We start from the raw sequence: 11,140 nt of genomic DNA, 5'->3' as shown, positions 1-11,140 counted from the left end.
TTCTCCAAGGAAATGGAAAAAATGGCCACCAGGAGCAGTGGATTCATAGTGTGGGCACCAAGCCCTAGAGAGAACCCTGGAGGCAAAAACGGAAAGAAAAAATCTGGCTGCACCTTGTCTGAAATGTCCAGTTGTCAGCCTCTCCCAGACACTTTCTCATTGTCACTGGTTTCTGTGCCAAAGCCCATTTTTGCTGGTAGCGTGGTCTGTGGGCTGTATAAACAGGCCTCAAAATCTACCAGTTTTCAGGAGACAGATGTCATGTGGAGATTTACGCGTCCAGAATCCAACACCCTTATCTATGTCAGCTTTCTGCCTCTGCACAGCTCTGGCTAAAGCTTTGTGTCTTCCCTATGGTGAAGATGCCCAGGACAGACCTGGAGCCAAGACCACCTGTCAGGACTCTGGCCGGGTCTTTGACTCACTAGCACTAGCCTTCTGCACAGTGAATTGGAGCTTTCCTGACCAGGCTCTGCAGAGCTAAGACTCTTAGCAACCCCAGACTGCTGAGGATTAGGGGAGATAATGCAGACCTGAGTCTCCTCAGTGCCCGGCAGGCAGAGCTCACAGTGAGAACTGCGTGACAGAAAGAGAGCCTTCCCCAGGTCCAGGCAGCGAATCCCCCCATCGCCTCACACAGGCAGGAACAGACGTGGGTGCTGCAAAGCTGAGAGTGGAGATGAAGTGGATGTCATGGTCTGTCAGCTGAGGAAAATGACGTCTGATTCTATGTGTCCAAAACCAGCATTCACGTGGGTGCTGGAATGACGTGTGCCACACCCTGTGCCCCAAAGAAGAGCCACATGAAGTCTCCGATTTTCTTCAGTCAGAAGAACGGGCGGGGGGGGGGGGGTGGATGGGGACACAAAATGGCCCAATTTCAGATGTTTGGGATCAACTGAGAATATGTTTATTTAAAAGCAATTTTAAATATTAAAAAAGTAGAAATTAACATATACAGTACTGAAAGACTGTCACATTAAATACATGGGAAATGACAAGTGTACTGATGTTTGACTGTGACATCCAAATGAGAATCTGAAATGTAATTAGTGGTACTATGGGATTCCTACACAACATGTTGAAGTTCTAGGCAATAAAAAAATAAATAGCAGTTGCTGTTCAACAGTAAAAGAAGACACACTATTTTCAGAAGATAATTTTTCCCTCTGGAGGGGAAAACTAATTAGCTATTTTTTTCATAAGGTTTCAAACCTTCAAAATACTCTATCAGGTACAAAATTGCAGAGTGGCTTACTGAGTTAAAATACAATATCAGATTTAAACTGAACTAAGATCATTGAAGGTATTTATATCTAGTTTTCCTATGTCCCACAGTAAGCAAGACCAGAAAGAACTCCGATTCCTGATTAAAAACAAACAAACGAAAACACATTATTAAAAACATATTCACGTAAGCTGTTGCGATCAGGGAAAAAGAATAGACAAGGACACCCCGGAACTTCAGGCATTTCATTTTCAGGTGTTTTTTCAAAACCAGTTTATTTTGACATCAGTTTAAAATACTATAGGCCACAAAAATGAATAGCTCTTCAATGCAACTTAAAACGCGTCAATGGGATCAACAGGGTCACCACACAACCTCAGCTGATTTCTTGTCCTGACACCAGAGAGGCTGAGGCACGGAGCCCGCCAGGACCCTCCACCACCAGGCCTCTGGGCCCTGCTGCTGCCATTTTGTGTGGGCTCTCATGTGCCGTCGCATTGAGGAAGCGATTCTTACGATCATTTTCCAGTAACAGCTGATAATGCTGCAGGTCTGTCATGCAAGGTTCATTTTTATTATGTGGCTACAAAGTTTTCTTAGTTATCATGTAAGCAGAACTAAAGTAATCATCACTGAGCACTGTGACTTTTATTCAAGAGAGTTTTTTTTTTTTTTTTAAATCTTACAGGTTTGGTTGGGAGTTGTGCTTCTGTGAAATGAACACTTCTCACTTGTTGCCAAGATTATCTGCTTACAAATATTAGTTTTCTGTGCTATTGCCAGCAGAGCAGTTTTAAGCGAATGTAAAACCAGAGTGACACAGGAGCTTCAAAACCAGAGAACCCTCCCCAAGCAACAGCGGAGTGAAAACGCTTTGTGTCCTTTTCCAAAAACGCAGACTGATGAAAAAGACCTGAACGCTCCTGGTGTTCCTAGTGGTCTGATAAACACTCAGAGGATGGAAGAAAACCGAGAGGGGGAAAGACCCAATGGGGGTGGGGGTGGGGGTGGGGGTGGAGAGTGTTTCTCACAGTGCGGTCCATAGCAGCTTTCAAAAACCTGGATCTGAATCAACTTGAAGGCAACATATTTATTGAATAGAGCTTAAGACTGGAAAAACGTAACCACAGCTGGGGCTTAGTGGAGAGCGTGGGAAAGGGAAAGGCTAGTTAGTTTCAGCACCTGAATTCTACAGTGGGGAAAGGTGTGAAGAGCTGACTTGTTCAATGCCATCATCTTCGTGGGGAAATCTTCTAAACACTTTTAAATTTATCCAGGAATGCAACTCAGAAAAGAGGCTTAGGCAGCACTTGATGGGTGTGATTGTTAAGTGTGTGCAGATTCATACTCTGGAGAAAAAAAGTCAAGTGACGGGCTAGAAGCAAGTATCGTAGCGATCTTACAATGTCTGCTTTAATGGCCATCGAGTTTAAAAAAAAAAAAAGTAGAGTTCAACTTATCCATAACTATTCCTTTATAAAAGGCAGATTTCAGGTAAGCTTCTAAGCATGTGTAATGTTGAGGCTAAGGACGTCTGGCAGTCCTTGGTTCCTTTAAGTTGAACTCCATCTGGTGTGTTTGAAACTTTCGTCAAAATAGTTATGAAGGATATGTTCTTTTTGCATAATGAGGTAATAATATCTGGGGGGGCACTCACCTTTATTAAGAAGGAACTCAGTCCACTTGTCTATACTTGCATGAGGCTGCTGACATTGTGAAATGCCACCAAAGGTTTTTTTTTTTTTTTTTAGGTCAATGAATATTTTGCTGAAGGAGTAACACATTTAACTGAGCTCTTTTCCCCATAATAAATACCAAAGTGGGTTTTTGCAGCTGGGAACAGTGTACACAGGCAACTAACTACAGGCCGGTCTGTCATGGAGCTAACGTGTCACCTGGGCAAACAGAACCCACCTCTTTGCTAAGGTATCGCATGTTCAGTAACACGATTGAGAATACTGCATTGTTGGGGGCACAGAGTCAAGTCTATGCCTTTTAACGGATGCTGGAGAACACTTGTATTCGCGAAGCTGGAAGTTCCTATATTCCTGCTTTTGTTTGCTTGGAAAACAGCGCAGAGAAGGAGATGCAAGTGCTAGTTGCCAAGGGTGGCTTTGGCAAGCCAGTAACGGCGTGCCGGGTCCCGAGGCTATCCTAATACTGGCAGAGGCAGAAGACCAAAGGACATATTTACAGCACACACTACACTCCCCTCCTGAGGGGCCCTTGCAGGGGGCTCCTCGTTCCATTCCAGCAGCTATGTACACGGTGTGCACGGGGTGACGTGAAGCCAGCAGTCCTGCGTGAAGGGTAGGTGTGGACAATCTGAACAGTTCTGCTTGTTGCTAGTCGGACAGGATGTGAACAAAGGACACTGGGAAGACCCCCTTCCTCTCCGGCTGCCCTTCAATGTGGCCGATCTGCAGGGAGAAAGGAGAGTTGGCAGACTGGAGGTGGTAAGTGGCTTCCTGGGGGTAAGGGCAGTAAGTCCAGATTGCTGGAGTTTGTCCTCAGACCTTGGGAGAATCCAGGCTCCCCCGCCCCCTCCCTCTGAGGAACTGCAGGAAGCAGCTGGCAAGAAACTACATCCTGAAACAAGAAAATAGCAAGAAAGCTGCAAGACTCAGCATTTGGACAGGGGTCTCCCTTTGCCTGGATGGGAGCTGCTTGTGGCGGGGAGACAGTTCTGAGCGCCTCACTCGCTTGACTCACGAAGGGTCAGTGGGAACTGGGTTACCCTGTGGGGGTCTCACGCAGGCTGCGCACTGCAGAGTGCATGGTCTGGGCCGGGGTGCCAGACTCTTCTTCCTGCTGGGGGCCTAGGGAAATCCTGCTAAGCCTCTTGTCTGTAAAGTAATGCTAAAAACTCCCTTGTCCTATACCCAACATCGGCTCACTACTAATAATTCAAATAATAATAAAAAGTCCTTTATCCTCAGGCTTACTGTGAGATGATGTCAAAATTATTATGGATTGCAATAAAATCACACACACACACGGTCAGTCAACCCGTCAAGAACTTGTCTGTGAACAAAGATCAATTGAGATCACAAGACAAGACTCGGGATACTTTGGGAACCCACCAAGTCACGGGTGAGTGCAAACACGTGTGGCTCGTGGACAGAGAGGGGCCTAAGGAGAGACTCCTGGGGCTGAAAGCCCATATCTACTTGGGAGTGACTAGTGTCAGTCCGGCAGCTTGCCAGTTGAGGTGTTACCTCCGGTCTGAGTTTCACCAACAAATATACTGCTGAAGGGAGGACACCCCCCCCACCCCCAGGCTCACCAAATGCAACTGTGAGTCTCCATTGCTACTGTCCCCAGAGGGTGGAGCAGCAGCGGGGAGGCCCTGTGCTGACATCGGGGGCAGAGACTGATGGGGCCACTCAGGAGAAGATACACACTCCCGGTGGTGTGCAAGTGGGGCTGTATGGTGGCAGCCTCTCCACACTGTTCTCCTGAGGAGTTTGGAGTTCCTTTCATGTCTGCCTAGGCATATATGCTGATGGCACTGGAGGCTCCAGGAGGCTCTGTCACAGCCACTAAGCAAATATAAGAGCGCTACTCACTGGGGGTTGGGCGGTGGTGCAGGAGGTTGAGCACATGTGGCGCAAAGCACGAGCCCCCGGCTCCCCACCTGCAGGGGAGTCTCTTCACAGGCGGTGAAGCAGGTCTGCAGGTGTCTGTCTTTCTCTCCCCCTCTCTGTCTTCCCCTCCTCTCTCCATTTCTCTCTGTCTTATCCAACAACGAATGACATCAACAATAACCATAATAACCACAACAAGGCTACAGCAACAAGGCCAACAAAAGGTGGGGTGAAGGCCTCCAGGAGCAGTAGGTTCCTGGTGCAGGCACTGAGCCCCGGCAATGGCTCTGGAGGCAAAAACACTGCTCATGATAACACCACCATCAAGAGTGAGCTCTGACTGGGAGGTCCTGGTGCAGTCATACAAGTTCCACTTCTCAGAAGAAGAAACCGAGGCTTAATGGAAGGACATCGCAGAGGGGGTAAGCAATGAACTGGGGACTTCAGCACCCGTCTCTGTCATGACGCTGAGGTGGCTCTCAAGTAGGCTCCAGACTAAGACAGGCTACCTGGGCCGTCTCCTAGCCTGGCCCTTTATGAAAGTAAAAGACCTCACTGCTTTAGCCCAAGGCTTCTCAACTTCCGGACTCCTTGACATTCTGAGCCAGGCCGTTCTGCATCACAGAGGGTTGGCCTGTGTCTCATAGGACGGCTATTGGTATCCCTGGCTTTTAAAAAAAAGTCTTTGTTATCTTTACTTATAGAATAGAGACAGAAATCAAGAGGAAAAGGAGAGATAGAGAAGGAGAGAGACAGAGAGACACCCGCAGCCCCGCTTCACCACTCACAAAGCTTTCCCTCTGCTGGTGGGGACTGGAGGCTTGAACTGGGGTCCTTGTGCCCTGTAACATGTGCGCTCAACCAGGTGCGCCACTGCCCGGCCCTACATCCCTGGCTTCTAACATGCTCTCTTTTCCTAGGTCTTAATGATCAAAAATGTCTTTGTGAACTGCCTGATCTACCCAAAGGGCCGAGCGGAGTCACTGTGTCAGTCTAAGCAAAACACCTACAGCTTTGCCCAAGAACCTCAAGCCGCCAGCCAGTGAAACAGGCCGCTTGGGTGGCGGCCGCTTTACCATGTGTGTGACCCAGGTGGGAGCCTGCCCCTTGCTGCACTGCCTAAAGCTTTGGTGTTGTGGTCTCTCCCTCTCTCTTTCTCTCTTTCAAAACAAAAATCAAACAAACCCAAGAATTTCAAGTCACTGTCCTGGTCCAAATGAACAAGAGCCAAGGCCTGCACCTACACGTGTGTGTAAGAACACACATTTTACTGCAACAAAGGGGGGAAAATGGCCTCCAGGAGCAGTGGATTCATGGTGCAGGCACCGAGCCCCATCAACAAGCCTGGAGGCAAATAAATAAACAAACAAACAAAAAAGAACACACATTTTGGGGCCGGGTGGTGGTGCACCTGGCTGAGCACACACAATACAGTGTACAAGGACCCGGGTTCGAGCCCCCGGTCCCCACCTGCAGGGGAAAAGCTTTGTGAGTGGTGAAGCAGGGCTGCAGGTGTCTCTCTGTCTCTCTCCCTTCCTCCTCTCAATTTCTGGCTGCCTCTATCCAATAAATAAATAAAGATATTAAAAAAAATAAAAAATAAAAAGAACACAGATTTCTGTGTATGAACACGTGTGTTTCTGGGCACTAGCAGGTCACCTGTGAGCCACAGGTCTCTGTCCTGGGACAAAGATCAGGTTCCTTGGTGCAGGTGGAGCTCAGGCTGCCAGGGGCGGAACTGGCAAATGTCAAGTAGGCAGCGTGCAAGGGGTTGCTCTCCACTGCCCCCTCTGGCTGGCAGCTGGTGGACCTTCCGTCACTCGGCCTTTGCAGGGGCCTCTGAACACCACACAGCGTCACAGTGATCCCTTTCTGTGCTGACTCCTGGGCGGCAAGTTTTTTTGTTTGTTTCTCTGGGCCTCCAGTTTTATCACTGGGGCTCAGTGCCGGCACTACAAATCCACCACTCCCAGTGGCCATCTCTTCCATTTCATATGACAGGACAGAGAGAAACAGAGAGGAAGGGAGACAGAGAGGGAGAGAGACACCTGTGGTAGGTCTGCATCATGGCATATCAAGTGTCCCCCCTTGTAGGGAACTTGTGAGGCCAGGCTGAGCATGGTGTGGACCTGGATGGCCCAGCCTTTCTGTCAGTCTCTCTCCACTTGAGATCGAGCATGGAGGAATACGACCACCAGGAAATTCCCTCTGTCAGTCTCACTGCCTCACAAAAGACGCTACATGCAGCCCATTTCCTTGTTCCCAAACCAGTTGGTTTGTTTACTCAGAGGTTAATAGAAGTCCCTCTTCTCTGATCCTACATGGCCCACACGTCATTGTTCTGCTCTGTCAAACTATAACCAGGAATATTCTCCTTACTCCTGCACCCACTCCGGACCTTCTAATCCTACATGATCTATCTCCTCTCTTAAGGCTCCTCTCTGTCTGCTGGTTATTGACAACCCTACTTCCTTCATTTCTTTGATCAACTAAACCCCTTGTTCAACATTTACTAGGGATGCTCTGACCTTTTCTCAACCCCCTATTTGTCTTTGTCCCTCTTCTCCCAAACCATAGATGGATGGATAACTTGCTTCCTCCTACAACCCCTTATAAGCCCTACTTTGCTGTTCAATAAACGGATCGTGCACGAGACATTTCCCTGGTGATCTCTGGCTGCGTCTCTAGCTACAGACACAGGGAGAGACCCAGTCGGCTCACTCCTACTGCCCCAGACCATTCTCTCTGGGGGCCCCCCGCATCTGGTGCGCAACAGAGCGGGTGAGCCAGGAGTCTGTGGCCAGGAAGAGGCCTCCCCACGGAGAGTCCGGCACCCCCTGCAGGTGAGGAGCGGAGGCTCAAACACCGGTGCTTGTCAGGATCCTTGTGCACAGCACTGTGTATGCCGAACCGGGTGCACCACTGCCCAGCCCCGGGCAGCAAGTTTTCATACAGGAACCACATGGGGGAAGGTACCGAGTGCCTCTGACAGAGAACTGGGTGCAGGAAGCAGCCTGAGGAAAGGGAGTGGCAAAGGGCTGAACCTGACCAGGAAACCCAGGCCTGTGGGCTGCGGACGCCTGGCTGGGGACTGCGGGCGTGGTGGGCAAAGCATGCAGGCTCTTGGCTTTGCTTGCCTTCTACCTTGGGGCCCGGGCAGCTCGTTTAACTGCCTCGGACTTCATTTCCGTATCTAGAGAGAAATAAATAATCGCCAGCTGCTACGGGCGGCTGTAAGATGACAAGGGGAAGTCTATGCAAATGCTGTTTCTCCTGACCCTGACCCACTTCTGAAGTCCCACAGCAGAAGTTTTCCTAGCCCACAATGGCAGGGAGAGGCGAGACTCAGAAACAGCAGGCAGCACTGACGGCTGGGCTTGGGAGGTGGGTGTCTCCACGCCCACCACAGAGACGACTGACACAGCGGTGCCCTCCCCCGCTCCCCTCCTCCCACGGCTCTGGGATGGAGGGCAAGGTACTTACTTACCCACCACTCCTGGTCCTCCTCCCCAGTGACGACAATCACCTCTCCCTCGATGAAGGTGAGCTCGTCATCGTTGTCTGCCTGGCAGTCATAAATGGTCTTCACGCGCCTCACTTTGTTCTTCCCCTTCAATAAAGAAATGAGTTTTACAGGCTGGGGGGTGTGGATCCACCTGCCAAAGCCCATGTCCTATGGAGAAGCAGTTACAGAAGCCAGAAATCCCGCCTTCTGCTCCCCTTAAAGAACTTTGGTCCCTACTCCCAGTGGGGGAGAAATGTCAGGGGAAGATGACCAGAGGGCTCTGAACTCCAGCTCCACCAGGACCCAGAGAGAGACGGGGAGAAAGGGAGGGACATTTGAATGGAGTCACAGGTGTGTTGGGCTGGCTTTGCGAGAGGAGACAGAGACGACCAGGGAGTCATGGTTGAGCTGTAGGCAGTATCTCTTTATTCATGCAGGACGCAGCACAATCTAAGCCGAGCTAAACTAAACTAAACTAAAACTCACAATGCTGTCCTTATATATACTTTCCAAGTAGGGTGTGAACAGGATGTGATGTAGAAAGGGTGGAGCGAAAAGGAAGTGGTGAAAATCAGGGTGTGACAAGGAGAGGGGGCGGAGCAGGCGAGAATTCTACCACTGAACCACCAATGCCCTGGAGGGAGGGTGGTGCTTTATGTTATGTAAATGTAAAAGTGATTTAAGTAAATAGACCGCAGCTTGAGTGGGATCAAACCAATCCCATACAGGCATACCGGTGCTTGGTTAAGCAGAAGCCAGGGGGAGCTGGCAGACTACCCAACACAGGTGTAGGTGGGACTTGGAAAGGAAGATGGGGCCATGAGAAAACAATAAGAGGGGGGAGGGCAAATCTACACAAATACTGACAGACAGTTGTAGAAATAATAGTTAACCCATATCTGCAACCTTAGGAGAACTGCTGTATCTTCCAGTGGAGGGACTGGGGACACAGAATTCTTGACGGTGGGAACAGTGTGGAGTTATACCCCCGTTATCTTATTTTTTTAATCTCTTTAGGTCTTTTTTTAAAAAAATATTTATTTATTCCCTTTTGTTGCCCTTGTTGTTTTATTGTAGGTATGATTGATGTCGTTATTGTTGGATGGGACAGAGAGAAATGGAGAGAGGAGGGGAAGACAGAGAGGGGAAGAGAAAGACAGACACCTGCTTCACCACCCGTGAAGCGACTCCTCTGCAGGGGGGGAGTTGGGGGCTCAAACCGGGATCCTTACGCCGGTCCTTATGCTCTGTGCTATGTGCGTTTAACCCGCTGCACTACCGCCCGCTTCCCATCTTGTAGTTTTGTAAATCAATATTATGTCAATAATAAAATTAAAACCATGAATTTAAGGGGCCAGGTGGACACATTTGGTTGAGCACACATGTTATAGTGCACAAGAACCCAGGTTCAAGCCCCTGGTCCCCACCTGCAGGTGGAAGGCTTTGAGTGTGGTGAAGCAGGGCTGCAGGTGTCTCTGTCTCTCTGCCTGTCTCCCTTCCCTCTGGATTTCTGACAGTCTCTACCCAATAAATAAATAATAATAAAAAGATGAGTTTTAGCCGACAAGAAGGGCACACTGACCCTGGGCCTGTGAGTGAACTTCCCAGAGCCTCAGACCCCTCCAGGGTGGGAAGAGACACAGCATGTGACAGCTGCCCTGGGTCCTGTGTGCTCCCAGACACCTCAACACCTGTCATCCCCTGCAGCGGAGTCAGACTGGCACGAGGGAGCACAAGCTATTGGTGGTTTTCATCAGAAAGGAAGACGGTGGGGCTGGGCGCTAGCGCAGCAGGTCAAGCACACGTGGCGCCAAACCCAAGGACTGGCGTAAGGATTCTGGTTTGAGCCCCCGGCTCCCCACCTGCGGGGGGCAGGGGTCACTTCACAGAAGGTGAAGCAGGTCTGTAGGTGTCTGTCTTTCCCTCATCTCTTGATTACTCTCTGTCCTATCCAACAACAATGACAGCAGTAACAATAATAACAACAACAACAATGGTAAACAACAAGGGCAACAAAAGGGAAAAAAACAGCCTCCAGGAGCAGTGGATTCCTAGTGCAGACACTGAGCCCCAGAGATAACCCTGGAGGCAAAAAAAAAAAAAAAAAAAAGGAAGACAGTATGGACAGGAATCAAATCTGGTTTTACCCAAAAACCAGTGGCACTCTGCTCTGGCTTCCCCTAGCCAGAGCAGCGACTCCCGGTAGATGACAGCAGGGTCTAAAAATGGATCTGGGAAACGTCAAGCCAAACGTGCAGTGTCTGCACACTGGAGTCTCCTGGGGCTGTGGGCAAAGCAGCGAGGCAGCACAGGCTGGCTCAACAGCACAGGACCCACTGGACCTCGAGAGGCTGTCAGGCAGCCCCCCTCCACCCCACCCACCCTACCCCGCCCCAAACTGCTCTTCTGGACCTGTTTCAATTTGGACTTTTATTTATTAGACTTTCAGTTCTTTGTATGGGGTGGGAGGAGATAAAAATAGAGATCTTTTTTTTTTTTAATTTTTTGCCTCCAGGGTTATTGCTGGGCTCGGTGCCTGCACCATGAATCCACTGCTCCTAGAGGCCATTTTTCCCCCTTTTATTGCCCTTGTTGTTGTAACCTTGTTGTGGTTGTTACTGTTGATGTTGTTCATTGTTGGCTAGGACAGAGAGAAATGGAGAGAGGAGGGGCAGACAGAGAGGGGGAGAGAAAGACAGACACCTGCAGACCTGCTTCACCGCCTGTTAAGCGACTCCCCTGCAGGTGGGGAGCCGGGGGCTCGAAGCGGGATCCTTACGCCGGTCCCTGCGCTTTGCGCCACGTGCGCTTAACCCGCTG

The 11,140-nt window shown here is 49.7% G+C and overlaps 1 protein-coding gene across 4 annotated transcripts in view; it reads right to left on the bottom strand.

Moving 5' to 3' along the window:
* Window positions 1–887: 887 nt before the first annotated feature.
* Window positions 888–11,140, bottom strand: part of ASAP1 (ArfGAP with SH3 domain, ankyrin repeat and PH domain 1) — a 422,920-nt gene continuing 412,667 nt past the window's right edge. For all 4 annotated transcript variants that reach the window (XM_060201453.1, XM_060201446.1, XM_060201440.1 and 1 more), the window contains 2 exons: window positions 8,303–8,425; window positions 888–3,648 (listed from right to left, as the gene is read on the bottom strand). In XM_060201453.1, coding sequence (XP_060057436.1) covers window positions 3,574–3,648; window positions 8,303–8,425 — 198 coding nt within the window. In that variant the 3' untranslated portion in view covers window positions 888–3,573. The remainder of the gene's footprint in view (window positions 3,649–8,302; window positions 8,426–11,140) is intronic.

Source organism: Erinaceus europaeus, chromosome 1, assembly GCF_950295315.1.
Source record: "Erinaceus europaeus chromosome 1, mEriEur2.1, whole genome shotgun sequence".
Taxonomy (NCBI): domain Eukaryota; kingdom Metazoa; phylum Chordata; class Mammalia; order Eulipotyphla; family Erinaceidae; genus Erinaceus; species Erinaceus europaeus.
Note: the sequence above shows the minus strand (reverse complement) of the source record. Positions and strands in the feature narration are given on the sequence as shown.